General features: G+C 37.7%; 2 protein-coding genes across 2 annotated transcripts in view; one reads left to right on the plus strand and one right to left on the minus strand.

Moving 5' to 3' along the window:
- Positions 1–24,104, minus strand: part of CFTR (cystic fibrosis transmembrane conductance regulator) — a 134,628-nt gene extending 110,524 nt beyond the window's left edge. The window contains exons 1-2 of the mRNA XM_009286815.2: positions 24,083–24,104; positions 22,960–22,978 (exon numbers count right to left, since the gene is read on the minus strand). Of these exons, the coding sequence (XP_009285090.2) occupies positions 22,960–22,978; positions 24,083–24,104 (41 nt within the window). The remainder of the gene's footprint in view (positions 1–22,959; positions 22,979–24,082) is intronic.
- Positions 24,105–24,349: 245 nt separating this feature from the next.
- The window catches only part of ASZ1 (ankyrin repeat, SAM and basic leucine zipper domain containing 1), a 42,818-nt gene continuing 42,291 nt past the window's right edge, over positions 24,350–24,876 (plus strand). The window contains exon 1 of the mRNA XM_019474043.1: positions 24,350–24,457. Coding sequence (XP_019329588.1) covers positions 24,350–24,457 — 108 coding nt within the window. The remainder of the gene's footprint in view (positions 24,458–24,876) is intronic.

The raw sequence follows: 24,876 nt of genomic DNA on the forward strand, positions 1-24,876 counted from the left end.
GGGGCGTTTGAAGTGATGGCGTTTGTCTTCCCAAGTAACCGTTAGGCGTGATGGAGCCCTGCTTTCCTGGAGATGGCTGAGCACCTGCCTGCCGATGGGAAGGAGTGAATGAATTCCTTGTTTTGCTTTGCTTGCGTGCGCGGCTTTTGCTTTACCCATTAAACTGTCTTTATCCCAACCCACGGGTTTTCTCTCTTTTACTCTTCTGATTCTCTCCCCCATCCCACTGGGGTGGAGTGAGTGAGCGGCTGGGTGGTGCTTAGTTGCCAGCTGGAGTTAAACCATGACAGTAATACTTTAAGTCACTGATTTTTTGTTGTTGCTTAAAATGAAAAAGTGTTTTGTTCAGTCTCGTAATTCTGATCGTCTGAAAACATCACTCTTTAAAATAGCCCGGACAAAAACAATGGTCCTTTGCTGCAGGGATAGGGAGAGAGAAAACAGGTATCAAGGGGAAGTTTATTTTCTTTGTTTGGTGGTTGAAGCAACTGGACCTACCAATCAAATTTCTAATCAAACCCTCAAATTTTTCTGAATCTTTTAATTAACTGGAAATTATTTTGGTTGCAATGTTTCATTCAACCCAACGGTCTAGTCTCCAGATTTTTTTTTAATAAAAGCAGAGAACTTGATCCACAAATCTGACAATGGTCTTTCCCTCAAGCTTCCCTGTGCGCAGCTGGACTATAGCACACCTGGGTTCACTTCCTCATTCCGAGTGATTTAAATAATGGTGGGAGGCCTTGCTTCAAATCATCTTAGATGAATGCCCTTAAGATATGGGTCAGGTATAGCTCCTTAATATCTCTTATGAGATGGCTTAACTTCATCTAACTTCCAACTATTCTTGGGAGCAGGGAAAGCAGTCTGGCCACCTTTCCATAGGGTAGGGCTTTACTTTACCCTACGGTTTTCGTTTACAAAAAAGTGATTACTCTGTCTCAGAGCTGCTCACACACCAAGATAGAGACAACCTAAAAAAAGGGTTCAAAATAGTAAAGCAGTAACAATGACATAACTTTGTCAACTAGAATTATATGTATAATTTAATATTCAACAAAGGCATTCTACCTGATGGCTTACAAATATCTATTTTCAGCTGTTGAAGTCCCCACAGTACTCTCTAGTTGTGGATAAGTTAGCAACGTCTCACTTTTCATATTGCTTGTCAGTTTTGGCTTATACTACTATGAATTCCAAAGAGCTTCTCTATTCCCAGGAAATATAATGAAAACTGAATCATAATCAAGCTAAAAGCTACAGCAGCATTTGTTTAAAGGAAGTAAACTATTCATAGATATTTACCAGACAAACAGATTTTGAGTCTGCATTCGTAATACTTTTAGAATACAGATGGACAGAATATTTTATTTTTAGATGCAGAAGATGCCAGCCTGACAGTCGCTGGATCCATTTACACGAGCAAAAACTGTATCCCAATGCATTGTCTTAATACTGCTAAAATTGCTGCAACCAATGCTTTCAGTATTTGCAGATTAACATTCTTAATCTGTGCACACCAAATACTTTTGGCAAGCAGAGTGATGTATGCTTTCCCACACTGCATCATCAGTATCTGACTATGTCAATTCAGCGCATGGTCTCGATAAATCCTGAAAACAGTTTAATATTCCAGGGAAACTAAGCAGACCTATCAGGCATGCATTTCTGTGATACAAGGTATAGAGCTGGGAGCTGAAGTACTGTGAAAGTACCAGACCTTTCATTCTGGAGAGACAAAATGGGCAGAAGACCACATGTTGATAAGCTCTTACATAGAAATCATGAAAGGGAAAACAGCGACGAATACATCACAGGCCTGATGTAAGAACAGAAGAATAGCTGTGTGTTGGTGTTTAGCGCAGCTCATACTGAATTTGCAGAGGTTGATTCTACAGACACTCCAGATCAACTTCTTCAAAGCACTTCAAATTTAACATAATTTTCAACAAAAATTGTAACATCACACTAGAAGGAACCATCAGACAAAAGTCAGACATGCTTATATGCTGCCATTTGGTCTATGAAGTTAATAACAACTGCAAGAATACCTTTTTAAACTGGAAGGTGTTTTTAAGCCTTTTGAAATTGTTGATGGACAATAAGGGAAGTGAAAACGTGTTATTTCATTCAGAAGCACAGGATTCTGTGACAACCCACTTCTATTTGTACTGATGGATGAACCCCAGTGCATCAAAACCAGTGAAAACTTTTAGATCGGCTGAAGTGTCATCTTGATCTGCCTTGCTATATAATCTATCAAAATACTCACTGAGGTTTTGCTGACTAAGCTTACATCGAATAAAGTCCTGAAGGAACTAGAATCTGTGGCCTTGATTACATAAGAAAGTCATACTACTCATTTTTAAGCATGAATTCTGTAAGATTTGTTAAAATGGTGAAAGCCCTGCTGGTAGTAACCCTCATAATACCAAGATTTGTGGAGGGGTTCGTTAGTTTGGACACAGCTTAATCAGAAATGAGAATTGTCCTGGCAGATAGGACATCTGCACTTAAAAAAAAAAAAAAAAAAAAAAAAAAAAAAAGGAGACACTGTTGACAAATATTGAAGCTAATGAAAAAAACAGCTTTTAATCACATGATGCAGCAATATAACAGAACAGTTATCGGATGCAGGGGCACATTCTTGCACTCTACACTTGATAAAACACATTTGGTTCTTTGGAAGCTACAGTAGAAAATGAGCTGGAGAAGGTTTTCTGAAGACTTCAGGGTTTGTTTGCTTTCAGTCTAGAATAAACGTGAGAGGAGTTAAGAGCCTGAGAATCCAAGTCTGACAAGCTTGCAAGGTTTATGTTTCCAAAGATAGCTTTAACTTCTTCCTCTTCATACTGTCATGTAATAATCCTAGAACAATAATATCATTGAGGTTAAAAGGGCAAAAATCCAAGAGTGATACCTTCTATGACTCAGTAAAAGGCACATGCCGGCAATCTTAAAGTTGAGCAACAAAAATTATTGAACCACCTAGAGCATAACAAAAAGTGCTTAATTATTTACAGCTGTTTAAAAGAGAAAGAGCTTGAGTTCCTGACAGAGCACTGAGATTGGCATCTTCTTTACTGGAATCTTACCGCAAAGATCATGCAGTATAAGCTCTGCCATGTGAATCCATGCAGTGCAATGAATCCTTAACCCACTGCTTTCTGAAAGTGTGCTTAGTTTGGTTTACGCTATTCTTGCCTAAAATAATTCCATATGGGTCCAAATATTTTCTGATCTTAATGGAAAAGGTTGGAAGCAAATGCCACCGTTACTCAAGTTACAGAAGAACCGTAAGACTTGGTCTTTTTTTCTAGTCTTGAAATAGCCTAAAATTGCCTCTGCAATTGCCTTTTCAGTAAGGAAGTTGCCTCAACCTTCAGAATAAAAATAAAAAATAAAGGAGGGATAACCACCCCCCTAAAGATACCCAAGGACTTTGAGCTCACTGTGGGGGGAAAGGGGGCAGACAGTGCTCCCCATGAAGACAAAGGGACAGGTGGCATACAATCCCCCGTTCTCCATGCAGTTTTCTCAGCATTCTCATCCCACGTCCATCCCATTTCCAGAGGACGTGCTGAGATTCAGGTTAGTAGGTTAAAGCCCCATGTTTAATCAGGCTTCAGAAAACCTATAGTGTTTTCAAGTACAAAAGAACAAGGATTGGGCTCGCTGACTGACATTTTCACAAAGGATTTTCTCCCAGCCAAAATGAGAAGTGAGGTCTTTTTTTTTTTTTTTTTAAATGGCAGCTGAGAGCAGAATATTATGAGTTACTGTGTTTAATTAAAAACCTTTCACATTGGACACAATGGAAAATTTATATGAGGTGAAGTGTTTCTCATCATGGGATCTTGCAGCTACTTGTGCTAAGCCAAACAGGTGCAGCTGTATTTTAAATAGTTAAGATTTTTGAGACTAAAAGCAAGACCTTTGAATTTGTGTAAACTTATGTAAAACTGTGATTTACGTAAGTGACAGTGAGAGAAACCCACCATTACATAGCTATGGAAGATAACTGCCTTTTTTTTTTCTTTACAAAATACGTTGTGACTTTCTTGCAAGAAAGAAGCTTACATTACACGAAGGCAAGAATCATGTTAGACAAACACAGCACAGTGGTATCAGTGACAAAACAGGTATCGGCCTTCAAGAAGTTGTCCACAGAACTGGCTGAAATAAGCATTCCTCCACTTAAGAAGGAATCCCTGCGATTTAAGCATTCCGATGACACTTCTTCATAAAAATTGCTAAACCACCGGAACATTAAGCTTGATCATCAAGCCCAGCCTGCCGCTGTTGCAAGTAAACCTGCAGAACAATTCTATGCTGCACACCTCCAGATGCTGCAGGCCAAAAAATACTTCCCAGTGTTCTAGGAAAATTAAGGCTTATTGTAAAATACTGGCTGCTACAGTTACACTGCAAAAATAAGGGAGCAAGGGGCATTAAGGGCATATAAAGCAACTCAGGCCCCTGACTTTTCACTTAGTTACTTACTAAGGAAACAAACTTTACATACTGAGGATATAATGGCTGATATGTAAAGGAATAAAAAGCTGGTCAACCAAAGATTAAGGAGTTTTGCAAAGACTTAAAAAACTGGTGATAAAATTCATGCTCCACTAAGTTCTGACCATGAACTTGAACCACGATCTCCCACACTGTAAGAGGCCTACCTGAGTGATCATTCTGAGATGAGTCTTCTGAGTTTGCTCTGCTAAAGCTGTTCCATCTGAAAACAGTCGAACACCCGCAGTCATGAGCTGCTTAGTGGAACCTGTTCCAATCCTTTATTTGAACTTTATCTTTCAGATGAGGAATGATGTTTTTTTTTCCTGAAAGGAAAGGTACTCTTTGATAGAAGAAGAAAAAACCAAAAACCAAAACCCCCAAACTTGTCAGGTGTCTCAGTTTCTTCCCACAGAATGAAAGAATGGATAATCTCACTGTTTCCTTTGATATGAGACTGGAGAGAGCTGGTAACAATGGGTTTTGATAGAAAATAAGAAAAAAAAAAGATAAATTTAACAGCACTGAGCACTGAAATGACAGATTCAAACAGTTCTAAAGAGTTTATGGGAGAAAGCATTTTCAGATTAGACTCTAGAATCTACAAAGGCTCTTTTAAAAGGTCATTTTTGTTTTCCTACCCAGGGGTTTCTATAATTACTTAGCTACAATAAGGACTATTATATTGCTTAATGTCAGCTTTAAGTGGACAAATGTTACCCAAATATGCTCATAATTACCTCCCAAAACAGCCAACATTCACAATATTTTCAGAATTTTAAAAAGCCAGGTATAAACAAAAATACTCACACATTGGTTTTATTACTTAAGAAATGGAAAATATTTGCAGATGCAAGATGCATATTTCTAACTGCATTTATCGCAGAAATTAAAAATAGGAATTTAATACTCTACCCTTGGATAGTCTTCTCACTTGCTGGCATACAAAAACTTAATTTACACTTCCCTGTGCCAGTATGAAAGGAACAATATGATCTATTCATGCACTCTAATGGGTTATAAATTAGTGTAACTATTGAGGGAAAGAACCAGCTGTGGGTCTAATTGTAGACAGCACAATGAAACACGAGTGGACAACACAAGGTGTAAATCTTAAGTTATGAGATAGAAACTAATAATTAAAATATTTCATTATATTATAGAGAAATGTAATGATTTCTCATCAAATACTAGTTTCAGACTCATTCATCTTTTCTCAGACACAATGCAACAATAGAGTGGAATTTAGAGAACAATAATAAAATGATGTATTTGAAATACTATTTGGGAAAGACAAAGAATATCAAGCACTTCTGTTTACACTTTTGCATAATATATAAGTAAAAGGAAATGCTTTTCTTATTCAACACATAATTAAGCTGTGAAAGTCAATGACACACGACTGTTAAGCTTACGAGGACTCAGGACACAAATATTTACATAGAAAGGGAAATATTTAACGCATTTACACCGGTTATTTATCAAAATCTGAAATGCCTTAGTCTTAAGACAATCTCTACTTATATGAATTTGGGAGGCAACATCTGGTATATGCAGTCTATCACAAAACGTTCTGTTACTGTAGCTCTACTCTTTTCGCTGTGGCATCCTGTACAGGATGCTGGCTAGGGTTGGCAACCACAGTAGATTGGTCTGTCATATGCATTTGGCTGCATGAAACTAAAGGAGTTTTTATTGACACAAATTAAGACAATCTTATTCTGACAGAAATACAGTACCACTTTAGACTCTCCTTTTAGAGCTAGAAAATAAGTAACATCATCTGAGTACTAGCAAGAAAACTAAAGAATAGGAACACTTATGCATCCATTGGCCGTACAATAATTTCATTTTTGAAATCAGAAATAAGAGATAAAGAGTTTATTTACTCTATCACCTTATAAGTTGTTTTCCCTATTACTGTGGTACTACCTACAGTCAGCTAAATAGGGATTCTACTGAACACAAACACACAGAAAATTATACCCTCTTTCCTCAAGCCACTTCCAGTCTGAAGGTAAGATACAACAAATAACTAAGACAAGCTTTCAGATTGTGAGAAAACCTGTAACAAGAAGAGGCAGCAGCACGCATATTAGAGGCCCCTTTTTCAGCTCACCCTTTTCCCAACCTCAGCCAGCTTTCTGCCTTCTCTGAGCAAAGCGGACCAAACATGCTTTTGAAAGAGCAGGTCCACCTAGTTAGGCCACACCTGGGAGGGTAGAAGGATGCCTGGGATGCATAAGAAGAGAGAAGTCAGAAACAGTAGACATTTGTGATTTTTAGAAAGAAGTTAAACAGAGGTGTGGTTTGATTTCTTACCTCCTTCCTTAAGAGACAAGATAAATAAGAACACCAGTAAAAAGACCAAAGCTAGAAAAAACAGTTGAAGGTTGTGTTCCCTGAACTCCATATAGATGCTGAGGGGAGAGTAACAGAAATATTTAACTTTTATTCTTCAAAGATTAAGCCAGGAAAGGAAATGAAAAGAGAATTTCTAAATGGATACCATGCTGAAAGATACAGCTAAAACTCTACTGGTATGGCTGACACACCTCATTTCATGTACGTATTGATGGAAAAAAATACTATAAACAGTAAAAAAAAAAAACCCAAAACCAAAAAACCAAAACTGAAACCAACATAACTGTCTTGAGAAATGTCATAGGAATTCTGAATACTGAACATATGAGGAGGAGGCTTTCCTAACCATGAGACGTTTCTTTACCATTCAAGCACCTTCTTGTCTAACTACAGACGTCTGTATTCTACTACAAATGCCTGGGGGAAAACTCACTCTCAAAACAGAGGCTAGAACATCAAGTGCCTACACCCAGTATAACACGTTCTCTATATCCAATGAACCAGGTATAAACAAAAATAATTATAACTCACACATTGGTTTTATTACTTAAGAAATGGAAAATATTTGCAGATGCAAGAGTTTTATTTCTAACTGCATTTATCGCAGAAATTAAAAATAGGAATTTAATACTCTACCCTTGGATAGTCTTCTCACTTGCTGGCATACAATTGGTTTTATTACTTAAGAAATGGAAAATATTTGCAGATGCAAGAGTTTTATTTCTAACTGCATTTATCGCAGAAATTAAAAATAGGAATTTAATACTCTACCCTTGGATAGTCTTCTCACTTGCTGGCATACAAAAACTTAATTTACACTTCCCTGTGCCAGTATGAAAGGAACAATATGATCTATTCATGCACTCTAATGGGTTATAAATTAGTGTAACTATTGAGGGAAAGAACCAGCTGTGGGTCTAATTGTAGACAGCACAATGAAACACGAGTGGACAACACAAGGTGTAAATCTTAAGTTATGAGATAGAAACTAATAATTAAAATATTTCATTATATTATAGAGAAATGTAATGATTTCTCATCAAATACTAGTTTCAGACTCATTCATCTTTTCTCAGACACAATGCAACACAATGAAACAATAGAGTGGAATTTAGAGAACAATAATAAAATGATGTATTTGAAATACTATTTGGGAAAGACAAAGAATATCAAGCACTTCTGTTTACACTTTTGCATAATATATAAGTAAAAGGAAATGCTTTTCTTATTCAACACATAATTAAGCTGTGAAAGTCAATGACACACGACTGTTAAGCTTACGAGGACTCAGGACACAAATATTTACATAGAAAGGGAAATATTTAACGCATTTACACCGGTTATTTATCAAAATCTGAAATGCCTTAGTCTTAAGACAATCTCTACTTATATGAATTTGGGAGGCAACATCTGGTATATGCAGTCTATCACAAAACGTTCTGTTACTGTAGCTCTACTCTTTTCGCTGTGGCATCCTGTACAGGATGCTGGCTAGGGTTGGCAACCACAGTAGATTGGTCTGTCATATGCATTTGGCTGCATGAAACTAAAGGAGTTTTTATTGACACAAATTAAGACAATCTTATTCTGACAGAAATACAGTACCACTTTAGACTCTCCTTTTAGAGCTAGAAAATAAGTAACATCATCTGAGTACTAGCAAGAAAACTAAAGAATAGGAACACTTATGCATCCATTGGCCGTACAATAATTTCATTTTTGAAATCAGAAATAAGAGATAAAGAGTTTATTTACTCTATCACCTTATAAGTTGTTTTCCCTATTACTGTGGTACTACCTACAGTCAGCTAAATAGGGATTCTACTGAACACAAACACACAGAAAATTATACCCTCTTTCCTCAAGCCACTTCCAGTCTGAAGGTAAGATACAACAAATAACTAAGACAAGCTTTCAGATTGTGAGAAAACCTGTAACAAGAAGAGGCAGCAGCACGCATATTAGAGGCCCCTTTTTCAGCTCACCCTTTTCCCAACCTCAGCCAGCTTTCTGCCTTCTCTGAGCAAAGCGGACCAAACATGCTTTTGAAAGAGCAGGTCCACCTAGTTAGGCCACACCTGGGAGGGTAGAAGGATGCCTGGGATGCATAAGAAGAGAGAAGTCAGAAACAGTAGACATTTGTGATTTTTAGAAAGAAGTTAAACAGAGGTGTGGTTTGATTTCTTACCTCCTTCCTTAAGAGACAAGATAAATAAGAACACCAGTAAAAAGACCAAAGCTAGAAAAAACAGTTGAAGGTTGTGTTCCCTGAACTCCATATAGATGCTGAGGGGAGAGTAACAGAAATATTTAACTTTTATTCTTCAAAGATTAAGCCAGGAAAGGAAATGAAAAGAGAATTTCTAAATGGATACCATGCTGAAAGATACAGCTAAAACTCTACTGGTATGGCTGACACACCTCATTTCATGTACGTATTGATGGAAAAAAATACTATAAACAGTAAAAAAAAAAAACCCAAAACCAAAAAACCAAAACTGAAACCAACATAACTGTCTTGAGAAATGTCATAGGAATTCTGAATACTGAACATATGAGGAGGAGGCTTTCCTAACCATGAGACGTTTCTTTACCATTCAAGCACCTTCTTGTCTAACTACAGACGTCTGTATTCTACTACAAATGCCTGGGGGAAAACTCACTCTCAAAACAGAGGCTAGAACATCAAGTGCCTACACCCAGTATAACACGTTCTCTATATCCAATGAACTTGAGTTGGTAGCCTGTCATAAATCCTCTGCTTCAGCAGACAGGAACAGCAAACAGATTCTATTGCAAAAAGAAGGCAGACTTTTAAAAGCAAACACAAGAAAGCGTTACTCACCATTATCCAGACATAGCTGACCCTCAGCAAGAACCTTCTTAATGCCAGAACAAAAAGTTGATCTAAAAAACAGTGAAGGAATATCCTCCATATAACAGAGCTCATGACAAGGGAATGCTAAAATTTTCTCTGTAGCTCTATCAGTTGTAAATGCATAGAGACCAATTGATTCCCACTCGGGATATCCCCCAGGAATATACCCATGAGAAATTAAATTAAAACAGGTGTGGATCAGTGCTGCTCCAAGAGGGGAGCAACTACTGAGCGAGATTTCCCTCCCTGATCCATGACTTTCAGGCACTGAGTTTCTATTAGAAAACATCCTTTGTGTTCTTCTAGGAGGTTGACATTTTTTTCTGAATCATTCAGCCTAACTGGAGCCAGGATCCACACCCGTCAGAGGCTTGCAAAACCCAGAAGGCTTCAGATATCATTTATCTAAAAAGGGGCCTTAGATCCTACTTCCTGCAATTTTATATATATATATTTTTTTTTTTAGTACTGAAAGAATGAAGGCAGAGAAAGGTAAACAATAGCCTATGTAACCAAACCAAATGGGATATTTCTTAAGTTTCCGCTGCAACTCAGTAACAGATAAAGCACATGTTGCAAAAGCAAGCCTAATCAATAGAAAATCTCTTTTTTTGCCTTTTAATCATCTCTGGATCAATTAGATCTATTACTCCCACATACGATGCTTTTGATTAAATTTATTTTCAAACAGCAGTTTCAACGCTGTTAACTGAACACTACATTACCAAATGGAAAACACTGCCTTTCTTTATACTTCATCCACTGTCCTCATTATACTTCTGCCATTGCTGTTTTGATCATTAACTGTATCACTAGAAGTGGCTTAATAATTACTCGTTGCTTCTAGAAGCCTTAGTATAAAATTCTTCCTTATTCCTCAGGTTTTCTGGGAAAAAGGATTAATCTTTTTATACCATCACCTGTTGAAAACTTTTAATACTATTTCAAGAGATAGTTGCAGTTTTACTAGTCTCCCAAAAGTATTGCACCAAGTACAGCAGTGAGATTAACAATTCAATAGAGCAATCAGATGTTTAGATCGCTTGATCATAGCACGAGAACTCATCTGTAAGGAAAAGCAGCCTCTTCCCAGAGATCCTCTCCAATAACAGCGTAACAAGACATACACTACTGTTTTACAGAAAAACTCCCCAAACCAAGATCTGTATTTATCATCTTGTGTTCAAATCTAACACAGTTCCTCACCAGACCTGCTGGCAACTTATTAGACATTAAATACTTTAGGTGATTAACATTATGCACTCATGTCTGAGTGCAGAATGAAAATATTCATTCTGTCCCTTTGTAAAAGGTTTAAAAATGTCAAACAGACCTTTCTAAGCTTTTTATATTTATAGAAAGCCAGGCATTTCAAAGTCTATTTTAGTGTTGTAGCCAAAATGGCTTTTTTTGCACTTGTATAGTTATATCTTTGTAAAATTGGTGTAATAAATTGGGAAATAGCACCTTTTATTAAGGAACAAATTAAGGTGTAACTGTTTGATGGTGTTGAGCTACGTGCTTCCTCCACATTTGCAAAACAATCGTCACTGTAGCAAATCTTGAATGTTTAACAATTACATCCCCAAAATGTTAAACAGAATACATTACATTTGAACTCACATCACTGGTTGCCATTGAAATCGGTAGACACGGGTTCAAATTTACAAGATCACGAATACCTGTTTTTTCCCATTCTTTCCAAATAAGATGTTTTTGTGACTAGATAGGAAATTACATATTAAAAAACCTCAGATATAAGAAAGGAAATAGACAACAAAGGTACAAAAAGGAACACCTGCTTGTTTGCTCACTGCTACAAACAGGAACAGTGTTTTATAGGAAGATAAACTTCAGTGTCACGCCCAATGTTTCAGAACCAAAAAATCTGTAATGCAAGCAAAATGATCTTGAGAAAGAGGAGAAAGTATGTGAAATTATACATAACAAATACACAAGCAAAGGACATCATATAAGTGATGTGAAATAATACAATGTGAAATAAGGTAAGACTGAAAAAAAAAATCAAGGGCACAAATAGGAAGCACGGATACCTTACTAGTTCTGTGGAAAATACTCTGGGAATTCAGATTCAATAATTGAACAAAGTAAGTGGGGGTAAAAATGCAAATGGAGTTGTGAACTGTATTAACAGAAGTGGGGTATATAGACCATGCAAGGTAGTTATGCTGTTACGTTTGGCACTGCGGTTATAGCTCAGCTGGACCACTATATCCGTTTATTAGGTAGTACAGTGTAGGTCTTTTCCCAGGCCACAATCTTGTTCTTAAAGAGCGATGTGCTTAATTTCTTAACCTATAAGACCTAAATCTTCAAATACATCTAAAAATGACAGTTGATCCCCCTATCTACCGAAGACAAGAATTACAATGACTTGCAATAAAGAGGACCAGAAAAGTCTTCCCCTTCTAAGGGTAGGGAAGTACTGCAGGTCTTCCTCTCAAGACAAGTTACATAAAATAGCTGTCAAGTTATAGGTATACTGCATTTTCTTTCAGTGCAAGTGTTGGGCTAGATGACTTCTTGAGGTCTGTTATGACAAGTTAACACCGCATTTTGAGAATTCTTCCCCCGAGTCAGTTATGACATTGTGTCAAGTGTGACACACGTGACACAATGAACCCATGCCCATCCTCAGATACAGTCTTGTTACAAGCTTTAAGAAATGCAGATGAAAAGATGTGGCCCCATTCTTACCCCTGGCACAAATCCAAAAATCGCAAGTATGCACCCATCAGAGCACAAACAGATTTAGCCCACCACATCTCAATTTACTGCCTTCGTATATCCCATTTACCAAATTAATGACGTAATAACAGGGCTTTTCTCAAAATGCCAGAATATGATTCCAAATGGAGATGGGATTTTCAGATACCTATCACTTGAGCAGTGTCTATATCGTGTATATGTGCTGCATGGAGCTACAGGCTCCATGTGGACATGGTGATAGTTCAAGAAGTCTTTGTTCACTCCCTGGCCTAGCTGCAGAAGGTAAAAGAAAATTGGTAGATGGGTAACTACTCATCAACTCCTCAGAAATTCTTTAGCTTCTCTCTAAGGTCCCAGGTTGTGAACTTTTTCCTCAATAGCTCTAAGTTTCAGAGACATCTAGACAAAAAGAATTTGTATAGGAATTTAAGCTAAGTGCCTCTGCATAAAAAAGTCCGCCCACGTTTGAGCAAGACAAGGCCGAAGACTCGTTAGACTTTCTGTTGGCAGCATTTAAATAAACTAAATTATGGCAGCAAAAACAACAAACAAGAAAGTTTTCCTTGATCCAACAGGATTGTTTATTGCTTTTTTTCAAATAAAAATGAAGAGTCTGAAATTAGACAGTATGGATACTAGAAGCAAGCACTCCCACTAGAAACCATCGAGGAACTATCATTTCACAGGGATCCTGCCCTTTCAAACACCATGCACTCTCAACGGGAAATTCTTTGTTCCTACCCTGACACTGTATTCACTATGCCACCTTTTGTCTCACAGATCTGGAGAACAGCTGGAAGCAAAATATCTTGGTACCAATCCAGGAAAGATGAAAGTGACTCTGACAGGTCTAAACAAGCATGCAAAAGGCAGAGTTGTAATGGCATATTCTGTGAACATATACATACTCAATACCTACTCTTATGCATTATAGTCCCTGTGTTATTTGGGGCTCTGCCATTCTAAAATTGTCAGTTAATAGCCACGACATGACATGACATGACATGCCTCTTTGCTGTTGACTGTGATACGGTCTTTTCCTCACAGTGACTTGCGGCTTTGTAACCTCGAAGCTATAACATTAGAATGTGTTACAAAATGATCAGCGGATGTCAAGGGCAAGTAAAACAAAAGACCATTTTGTTAATGCATACAAATAAAAAGGCCTGAATAACAAGTAGATGTTAAACAGAAGTCATATTTACATATCAAAAGTAGAAACAATGCAAGTAGGAAAAAAAATGATAAATTAATTCTAAATTATTTGAAAGCATAAACATCTTTAACACTATCTGATTTCAGATATAATGGAGAAATCCGATTCCAGGAAGAGAAGAGGAGGCCAGCGGACAAGGCAGACTCCTGTGCAGCTCAGTTGTACTGGCTATTCGGAAGAGCTTTTCAGATTTTCTCCATTTTGTAACAAGTCATCTCTTTTTCCTTGAGTCCTCAGTTACATCAGTAGCTAAGAAATTTGAAGAACGATAAATTCAGGTAAACAACTTCTAACACTTTTCCTTTCCTTGTTTATTCCCTTTTTTTTTTTTCCAAATCTCTTCATTTCTTGTGAAGAGACTGCTGCAAAACAGTTTTGATAGGGCTTTTGGAAATAAACAAGGAGTCATGTTTACAGATTTTTTTTCCCTACAAGATAACATTAAAAACACAACATGCATCTCTAGGCATTGCTTTGGCTAAAATAAGGTCAGATCAATACATTAAGAATGGAATTTTTATGTTTTACTAAGCTGTGTTTATACTGAACTGGGAAGGCCTTTACATGCTGAATCTTTAAAAAGAACCAGGACTAAAAAAAGTACAATACTGAAAATACATTTTAAAAAATGTTGACTAGATTGTGATGTCAGGAATAGTATTGCAATCTGGAGTAGAAGAAAATAGGAACTGAGACTGCCACAGCAGACAATTACTTTCTATTTCAAATGCTTGTAGTGCAGTAAATATTTACAGAAAGCCGGTTGCATGGTGGTTAAATGTAATGAAAAACGACATTTCCATCATTCCACAGTAGCTTTTTCTAGAAAATATGTACAGTTCATGCTGAAGTTGTAGTGTTATATGCTTAGTACTGTTGCAGTCAAAGGACACAAGTGAAGCGAGATAGGGGAAGAGGAAATGCTGTCAGCTATTTGCCAAGTTGTTATTTGCTGAACAGCTCAGCTTAAACCTGCTTCACTAAAGGCATCACCAAACTTGGGCCCAGCCTATACCTCCAGGATAGCCCTTGCAGGCTGCCCAGTCGGTACTGAATGCCAGAAACATCAGTGTTCTAGTCTGGGATGACACAAAAGCATTAAGTACCAGTTATTGCTGCGTAAGGTGGTTACTGTGCTGTATGTAAACACTGATGAGTGGCTACTGATCTTTTACATTAGGAACTCTGTACCCTCCTAGAAATAATATTTGGAGTCTTGAGTTTGATGTATGGAGATATTTAGGTATCTGCTGAGTTCCATAGGAGCCATTGGATGCTCGCACATCAGAAAGAGTATTTAATACTATATATTCAAGAGATGACTTTTTTCCAGTGGTGTTCAGCATGCTGCTCGTGCGTACTTTGCCTAATCTGTTAACTTCTGCAAAGCACCTTGAGATCATCAAATTAAAGCAATTATATAATTCTGAGATACTAAATTGAATGCACTAAGTTTTGTAACAAGTAGTAGATAAGAATCTGTTAGTAAGTCACAGAGTTCTCCTGAAGTGTATCATACCAGGCTGATAAATGTCAACACACTCACTTCTGGCAACATTTTTTTTTAATGTTTTAATAATTTTATTGTTATTTTCTACAACATTTACCAATACTACCATGTTTAATTTAATGGGTCTTGTTCATATTGGACCCATTCCTGTTACAGTGTTATGACAAAACTCACCTGCACTGCTTTACAAATTGGCTTCAATAAAGGTGATCTAATTTGAAGTTTTGTTGCTTACTTCTTAATAAGATAATTTGGTCCTAGGCCTGCTTGCAGGAAAATCATCATTATTATTGATTTTAGTGCACGAGGCATACAGGTTGTGTGATGTAGCTTAGTGTTGTAGTACAACAGTCTAAAGAAATACGCTATTTCTTTAGCCCCTAGTACAAAAAATGCCACTATCTGAAGTCAGTGGAATTTGGTTGTCAGCCATGGAGATGGCAGTAGTTGGCACAGTTGTACTGAGAACTCCAATTCCAAGAGATAACAAAATTTAGTTTCCATATTTGTAATATGATTGTGCCGTTTTCTCATCTTCAGTCATAACATAACAATATGGTATATTATACTCATTCATCTAGAGCAGCTCTTGAGATTTCTGCTGCTTTTTTCACCCTGCCAGATGTTTGTTTAAAATAACAGTGGAGGATGGTAGTCTGTTACATGCTCCTAAACGTGTGTTCTTCTGTACAGTGGTCTAAAACCATCACTGTACCTGTTCAGAGATAGGGGAAGACATAGTGGGAAGGAAAATACATCATTGGACTTCATATGTTCTCGGGCTAGTCATTTCTTGTAGCAAAAATCAGTTAGTGCTAAAACTAACTCTTGAAATTATACACTATGTATAGGTTTAGGTGGTGAGTGCAGGAAAGTTCTATTCTTCTATAAGCCTCAACTCCATTCAGGACTATTAAATATACTTGTAAACTCTTTTTGATCCTGATCAGTAAGTTAGAGTTTGTCATTTTCTGTATGTATGTTTGATGTCCTATACCAAGAATGCACGCTGGAAAAACACATTTTCAAAAAAGCGTTAAATATGACATTCAAGCCTCATCTAAGCCTCATCTACATTGCCTAAACAGCATAGCATGAGTATTTACAAATAAATGAGCAGACAGCAGCGTTTGCTGAAAGAAACTAATTTTGTAAGGAATTAAGGTGACCTTTTAAGCGCAATTTAGGCTTGAAGAAAGTTAATCTAGAATTGGGAACCTCCTTTGCCTTCAGCTTGGTAGAAATCAAACACTATCCCTACTCTCAGTACAAAGACCAACTTCCTTTCCTTCCCTACCTTGACTTCTTCCCCCTTCGGGTAAGTCTACGTGGAAACTTAATGGGTACTGTATAATTAACACAGCTTCCTTTCTTGCTGTGATGCTTTTAGCTCCTGGTAAAACTAAGCAAGATCGACTGGAGAGGCAATAGACTCTCACCCAAAGGAGGGAGTGAAATAGCATGCCTTGTTCTTCAGAGTTGGAATGAAAAGGATGGTTAGAAGTAGGAATAAACAGCAAAGCAGACTAGATAAAACCAACGTGAAAGAGCAGTGTATTTGTATCTCTGCTGAAGCCTTTAGACTTAATTTTACTATTTGGATGTACAGTGTTTAACTTTGAAAAACTCCAAACCTAGTAAGAACTAGAATATAAACACTTCTAAAACCTATTACATTAAAAATGTGAACACTGCAAAGCCAAAAGTCAAAAAACAATCACACACTTATTTTGTATTTTTTTCCCCACAGCATTATGATACAGCCTTTAATTATATTGTCACCTATATCTAAACCTGCCCATCCCACTCCAGAGAACAAAAACCAGACACATAGGGAGAAAGTCAAACAAACAAAAAAACCAAACCAAATGAACAAAAAAAGAGCTTTGCTAGGACTATTCATTCCTCAAGGGCTTTCCTGAACACAGAATCACAAATTAGATATCCTGACACCCAGTTGAAATTTCAGCTCCCCGGGAAAATAAGATTTAAAGCACACTGTCTTGTGTCTGTTCTTCTAGATGATAACAATACTAAGAATCCCGTAAGTGTCACTGCTGCAAATTAATTCTATTAAGTCAAGAATTAGGTAAACTATGACAACAAACTACCTAAGCTTTGCTACTGTTGGATGGGAATTCCACCAGCTTGCCAGTATTCTCTAATACTGTTGCATCCAATGATTTTAAAAAAGGTCAGAATATTGAACTTCAGCATCAAACATACACTTGGCGTGTTTGGTAGAAGATCCATTTACACAGGATCATCAACTCAAATTTCTGATGCCAAAACTCCGGATGTAAACAAGCAACTGCCGTAAGCAGCATAAATACAAATGGCTAGGAATTGCCAACCCAAGGGACAAAGGAAGGATTTTACACGTTGTGATATTAATGAAGCATTCAGTAAGTAGCTCTAATTGGAAAGAGAGGAAGGGGATTTTTGTTCTCCCCTCCAAAATCCAATTCATTGAATTATGTGGAAAATACAAAACTTTTCTGAAAGAACAAGTAGTTGATTAAAAAGTATTAAAGCACCTACAAGTTGTTTTTTTTTCATTCTATGGGAGAGGACAATAAAGTATTTAGCCTGGGAATACAATTCACAAAATTTAGGACAATAGTGGATTACAAGAGTGAAAAAGACAGAGTGCTATCCCAGTTGAGCAAAGGATTGTTTTCCTGTTAAAAACAGTGACTGTCAAGTTATCGCAGAGGAACATCCCACTGACAGGACCAACTGGTACAGCAACAACATCAGAGAAATAGGTCTCCATCACAGAAGATTACCATTCCCCTGTCTTCTCCAAGTTATGACACACCACTTGTCCACTTGTGATAGATACATCTGTATTGTAGTTCCACAATCCTCACACTATTCCCATGATGTTAATCAATACGTCTCAATGTTTCTTTTGATATAATGCCAAGTGGTAACCAAAATAAGGCTACTTAACATATGCTTTTAAGTAGAGATACTAACAAACGATGAAACAGCTTGGTGGGGAGACAATGCTCTTGAGTACTAGGCTGTCTACCTGAAAGTGGCTCAACTCACACAGAGGGACATTTGCCTATTACAAAAACCCATCTACTTGAAATGACAAGTCTGAGCTCACTGCCAAAGGGGACTGTGGAGATTTTGCAGAAAGTTAGCCAAGGGGTTAATCAGAGGTTTGTTACGGTTGGCTGATGTGGCCAAGGACATCTATGATCATAGATCATTAGTGCAAGCCACGTGGCACCACTTTTCCCCCGTATACATCTGGATTTCAGATACATTCCATGGCAGTTTGGGTAATCTGGTTAAAGGAATGGGCATTTCAAAGAGGAACATAGGAAAGAACTATATGGGATGGAAGCAAATCTGTTCATTGCAGAGCCTTATAGTCAGGCAATTAGCATTCCACAAGTTTAGTGCAAGATAAGTTTTGTAGGAAAGCGTTATGAGAATGAAATTTAGAGCAAACAGCTGTTTTGGCAGCTTATATATCTGCATTAACAGAGAAGAAACCATATCTTCAATAACCTGAATAGTTCCAGTATATAGGATGATTAAGACTCAGGGCATTTTTACAATATCAAAGTGGATAGGAACTGCTGAGGACGTTACTGCACAAATTAGACAGGAGGTATGGTTTTTAATATGCTAGTGCCTATTGATAATTCTGAGATTTCATGCACTGAAACTAATGGGACTAATAAAAGGGTTTTGTAACAAGAGAACCGTTATATCTATGGCAACAGCCACTTGAATGAAGGCGTTATATCAGTGGTTAGAGACTTGGGGAGAAAAAGATGCAGACACACCTACAGGATCTTATGTAACAACATGATTCAATATGGGCACACAGGAGGCTGGACTATGGCCATTTAAATATTGGGGATTTACTAGAGGGAAGGAAACTTCCTCTGCAATCTCAGTAGTCATTGCTTTAGACAGCCAAACAGTCAGGGCATCCCCAATGCATAACTGCTCCCACCTGGCCAATAAGGAAGTCTTGTGGCTTCCCATTATTGGGCCAGCTGTGACAGAGTACCCAGAAATGATCATAAAAGTCTCTTCCATAGTTAGACACTTCTGGACAAAAGTTTGGAGAGTAGCATAAGAATGCAAGTATAAGACAGCTGGAAAACAGTGCAACATCTTTGGATGGTTTTGCCATAGAGCATGTTCTCATGTTCCAAATGTCAGCATTTGTAACAATTTTAGTTCATACCGCTGGGGATGTGGATGGTATCATAATTACCCTCGAAGAGAAGAGCTTAAAGCTGATATAAAGGAGATGCTGACTTTGCTAGAAGAGATGAATGAGATAAAAGGAATCAGTAGCAAACTTCAGGAGCTCCAGTTCCTAGGAATTCAGTGAGGGGCTGAACAGTACCTCTCAGAAGACAGGCTGTGAAGCTTTAGGAGCTCTGAATTACTGGTATCACTTTGGAGAGCCAGCATCACAGACCATAATGTAAAACACCATCCTGACTTTAAATAAACTCAAGCAAAACAAGTCCAAGAAGATGGTATATGTGCGAGAGTTGTCACAATGCCCAGAGACTACCGATGAGCAGCCCAGGCAGCCATAAAAAGAAGAGATAATCAGAGACTTAATATCTTCTGGTAAACCTATGATAGCAAAGCGGTTCAGCATGCAAAAATGACAATTAGATTGCACGTTTTGCTAAGAAAAGAAAAAAAACAAAACACCAAACATAATAAAGCAAAAAGAGCTTTTGATTCAGTCCCTTTTCTAAGAAGCCATATTCCATCTAAATTGGTCAGAGCGAAATAAGAATGTGGCAACTAACAAAAATATATATGTGAATATACTAAAATATCTGGATAACCTTCAATCTTGAGAAAAGTGATAAGATAAAGAGATATATCAGAATAAAAGGTAAATGGGGTAGAAAGTTCAAAGCACCACTTGATCATATAAACAGCCATTAGTATACTCAAACATTTGAGTTTCCAAGAGAGCAGCATTACTATTAGAAGTGGCCGCCTGAGGATCAGCAGAGAGTGAACAGGCTGAAACAAGAAGGTACTCACCATTCAGCAACATGATAACGAAGTGGGAGTACTGCCAGTCAAGATTAAGGGGAAGAAATAGTGTAGAACGGAGTAGAGATAGTGGAGGAATGAGGAGTTTTTATCAGAGAGGATGCATCTAGTAATAGCAGGAATCATTCTGACATGGACTTGCTATACAGACCAAAGCTTCTAGGTTATATGGAAAGAAGCTAAAAATGTGCCTGACTGACACTAAGAAAAGAAATTATCTTCAACATCCTAATTCCTGTTCTAGGTTTTTTATACATTACTGTGATAATAAGATATTTTCATGACACTGGCCCTTAGGAGGTCCTGAAAAGGATTCAGGTTTACACCACACCCATGAATTCCCCACTAATTAATATACATGGTCTCATTTTGACAATGATTTAAGGCTTCTACCAGAAAACAAACAAATTTTATCAACAGGAAAGCAGTTGGTATGCAATTTATACTCAAGCTTTTGGCAGCACATTGAAAGTTTTACATCATATGCTATCCAGAGAGATTTGGCAAAGTGGCAAGGATGAACACAGCTGTAAAAAATGAATTATCAGAAGCAAAACAGCTGAAATTAAATGCTTTCCATCTATTGTAAGTCCATTAGAACAATGACTGAAATAACTATGAATAACTCCATTTGCCATAGTGCAGCAGGTCATAACAAAATTTCAGAATGGCAAAACTAAAACTGGTTTAATACAAAGGGTGATTTCACAGATCACAGAAGGGACACAGATCACTTCAGTGCTTTTAGCAGAATAAATGCCTTACAGTCTGGAGTGAAAGTTTGTAATATTAGCCCTTCTTTATACTTGAAATACCTTAAAAATAAGAGTTGCTACAGGTATATACAAGTCAGCTGAAAATTCATCCAGGACAACCTAAACTACTATGAAATACTTTGTTTCCCATTTGTTTCATGGATGTGACCTGTGAAATTGCAATCACCTGTGCTACTTTATAGTAGTGTACTTTATAGACCTTTTGCAAATTATGCAAATTCTTGTATGAAGTCCTGCCCTTAACCATGGAACTGGTACAGCTGGTACTTCACCATTCCCCAGCTGAAAATTTACTGGTAATTTGTCAATTCAGTAGACCCAGAGCTACTAAATCTCTCTGGGAATGAGAATCTCTTACAATTACTAAGTTCCTTCTTTCTGGAGTGCCCATTGCTTGCACAAGGACTTCTTTCCTCCTCTGCACTAATAAATTAGGAGAACATGAAAGGAATGGGTTCAAGACCTTTTATCAGTTGTCCCACAGTTCAGTTAAGTTTTGTCAAAGTAATATCCAGCTAACATTAAGATAAATAATCACTGAGTTTTTACTCTAAGTAATGTTACCATAGATGAAAATTACGTAATACTGAAAGGGCATAGACTGTTACTCAAACTAGTAGCTGTGACAGAGAACTATGTAGAACTGCTGTTAAACCTCTAAAGTAGTACCTGCTGCAGTTAGTAGAACGTTATTGCAGTAGTTAAGGTTTACAGAGTCATTCTCTTTAAACATTTATCAATTCTGATTCTCCTCCCAAAAACATTACTTTCCGAATGTCAAAGCCCTTAAATATTTGCTGATTCAGCCTTTTGGTCTGAAACAGAGGAAACTGAACCAGTTAAAATATTCTGGAATATTCTGGCAACCACATCTGAATAAAAATTTTTATCTATACATATATTGTTCCCACACGAGACAAAACATGAGGTATAGATAAAAATACAGAAGAAATTCAGACAACTAATGAAATTTATTTAATACCAGAAGTAATGAGAAAAGATTAAAAGTCAGCTGATGAATAAAAACAAGCTGAAATCTAAATGCAAGTATGGCCGGCAAGGAGGGTGGCTGAAGACAGACAGGAAGTGTATTAAGGAAGTTCTATTATACAGAGCAAAAATAGGTTCTTACAAGAATACTGTTATTTACTGCATCTAGTGACTGCTATCCTTACCACTCACTGTATTTTTAACAGGTATGTTTAGTATAGGCTGACATGCAAGCACACGGAGCTAGGTTACACACAGATTAGGTATTTACTTTAGAGTTGGCTTTTAGTTCTTGTTCTGATGGCCCTTGTGATACAGGAAATTATCCTGAGATGTTTTCCCAGCTTGAGCCATTCTATAATTGCCTTCTGCATGTAAAATGAGTACTGCATAGCAATGAGGAAAAGATGTTGGGAACTGCTCCTACCAAAGTAAAAACATACGGATATTTGGCAAATACGGATGACAGCCAGGACTTACCATTCTGTCAACCAAAATGAAGAGTCTGCTTAGCTTAAAAATGAAGACAGACTTCAAGGTCACAAATTAACTGGAGCAAGAAGAATGTGAAAAAGAAGAGGGAGAATTCACATCAACAATAATGTCTGATTTATAGTTCCAAGCAAACACACAAGGATATATCACCTGCTATCAGCTTCCACACGATCAGCATGTTCACATTTGAAAGAGCTATCAGGTACACTGGCTGCAAGGCTCTTCTGCACCGTGAGCTTTTGAAAGGGTTTTTTTTGTAGTACTAGGGACTATCAGGCCTGTTCCTGAAGGTGACCTTTTTAAAGGGAGGTGGCCTTTGAGCAGAGCAGCAGCATGCAGGTTGCATTTGAAGTGTCTGCTGTGACATTTTAAATTGTACATGAGATGGTGCAGAGAAAAAGGAAGAAAAAAAAAAACCCCCAACCGATCTCGAACTTTGAAACCTGAACCAGGACAAATAAATCACAATTGTCAAATTATACATAATTGGTAGTGTATTAAAAGTAAGGAATCTATAGATAGTACCATCACCAGTTAGAAACAACTCTCTTGCACTGCATCAGGTCAATTGTAAAAAGTCACGCTCAGTTGTCTTTAGAGTTCAGCAGCTAGGGATATAAATTCTACCAGCAAGCCCATGTTCTGTAACACAGCTGAGCCAAACAATGAGTATTATGGAAGCTTGATCCTGGATATGGAGACTATAATGTTGAGGACTAGTAGACTCATACAGTTACAAAAAAACTAGATGACAGTGCCATAAATTCTACTTTTCCTCTGCAGGCAGAAAGTGACATGACAGATCTTCAGGCCAGTGATCAGAAGACTGAAAACTCTGAGAATAAAAGCTACAATTTTATAAGAACTGACATGGCTACAAGAATGTTTAATTATTACATCCGGTAAATGTTAAATCTTCATTATCAAACTAATTTAAACAGACCTTTAGTATATGCAGGTAAATCCAAAATAAGCATATAAAGCTAAGCCTTTACATAGAGGTATGTATTACAGTTGACTCAATTTTAGCATCTTTTGTTCTAGGGAGGCTTTGTGAAAGGAAGGGTTTTTGCATTTCTATCAAGTTTCCAGAACTGGAAGTTTCTTTCATGGGAGTTAATTTAAAATGTTCAGCTAGCTCTATGCCAGAGTTCCTCATTGTTAATAACCTGACTTTCATAATACTTTTATGCAAACAGGTTGTCATATTTTACAGACAAGCAACTAAAATCCAGAAAAAACAGCTGTTAAAAATGTCAGGAGTGCACAATTGAAATATGCAGACCATGGGGTGTTTTTTAGTAAATGCAGTTTTTATAGCACTTAGTATGTTCTAAGCACAGCTCCAGCTAACCTGCAAATTTCCAACAAGGCAAAAGTTGCCTTACACATTGCATTGCACCAAAAAGGAAAAAAAAAAAAAAAGAAAGAAAAAGGAAGAAGTGCTTCACAGTCACCTTCTGATTAAGATGCGTGGAATTTTTGTTAAAATGAACTTCCCAAAAATTATACTTTTATGCTGTCATGGGCGCAAGGACTACACTCACCATTTCGTACTAGCACCTGCATCTTCGCCAAGACCAGACTTTTTCCCTTCTGTTCTCTTTCGTTCAGTGGAAGACCAAATTCATTTCAGACCGGGGCAAGGTCTGCGCTGAGCTCAAAGAGCAGTTTTGCCTGTGGATGAAATACAGAATGCTGGTCCTCATCTGTCCTTCAAAGAGTTTCATGTGAACCTTGTGATGGATGAGACATGATTATCTGTCATTAGAACGAAATCTAAGCACAATTCCAAAATTGAAACTAATGCCCCTATGTACCCAGGCGGGAGGGAGCAGGGTGAAAGTTTAGCTCATCATGCACGGCTGCTGTTCCACCTTCCCCGCATAACTGTCACCACCATAGGCTTTGGCTATGTAACAGTGCGTGTACATACACATAAGTAATGTAACTGACTGCTATTAGGTTAGGTGGCATTTTAAGAGTGGATTAGTGATGACAGAAATTAAAGAGAGAAAACCTTATCTTTTACCTTGGATTTGCGCACATACACCAGTCATAGATCTAGAGAGACAACTCCACGCACAGCCCTGCTGCATTACCTAACTCCCCACAAAACAGCTGAGCCACTAGTAAGCCATGTTACACTCCCCCGCATACTTATAACCGTAAGTTTTATTGGTTTCTTTTACCTGACGCTGTAACGCCATCACCAGCACGGACCGGGCTAACCCCTTCACCTCACAAACTACAGCTGCCCGGCCCAGGAACGGATGCTCACGAACGGGTCGCCTACGGGCGCCGGCGGCGGGGCACGACGCACCCGGCACGCGACGGGCCG

Source organism: Aptenodytes forsteri, unplaced genomic scaffold (assembly GCF_000699145.1).
Source record: "Aptenodytes forsteri isolate BGI_AS27 unplaced genomic scaffold, ASM69914v1 Scaffold166, whole genome shotgun sequence".
In the NCBI taxonomy this organism is placed as follows: Eukaryota; Metazoa; Chordata; class Aves; order Sphenisciformes; family Spheniscidae; genus Aptenodytes; species Aptenodytes forsteri.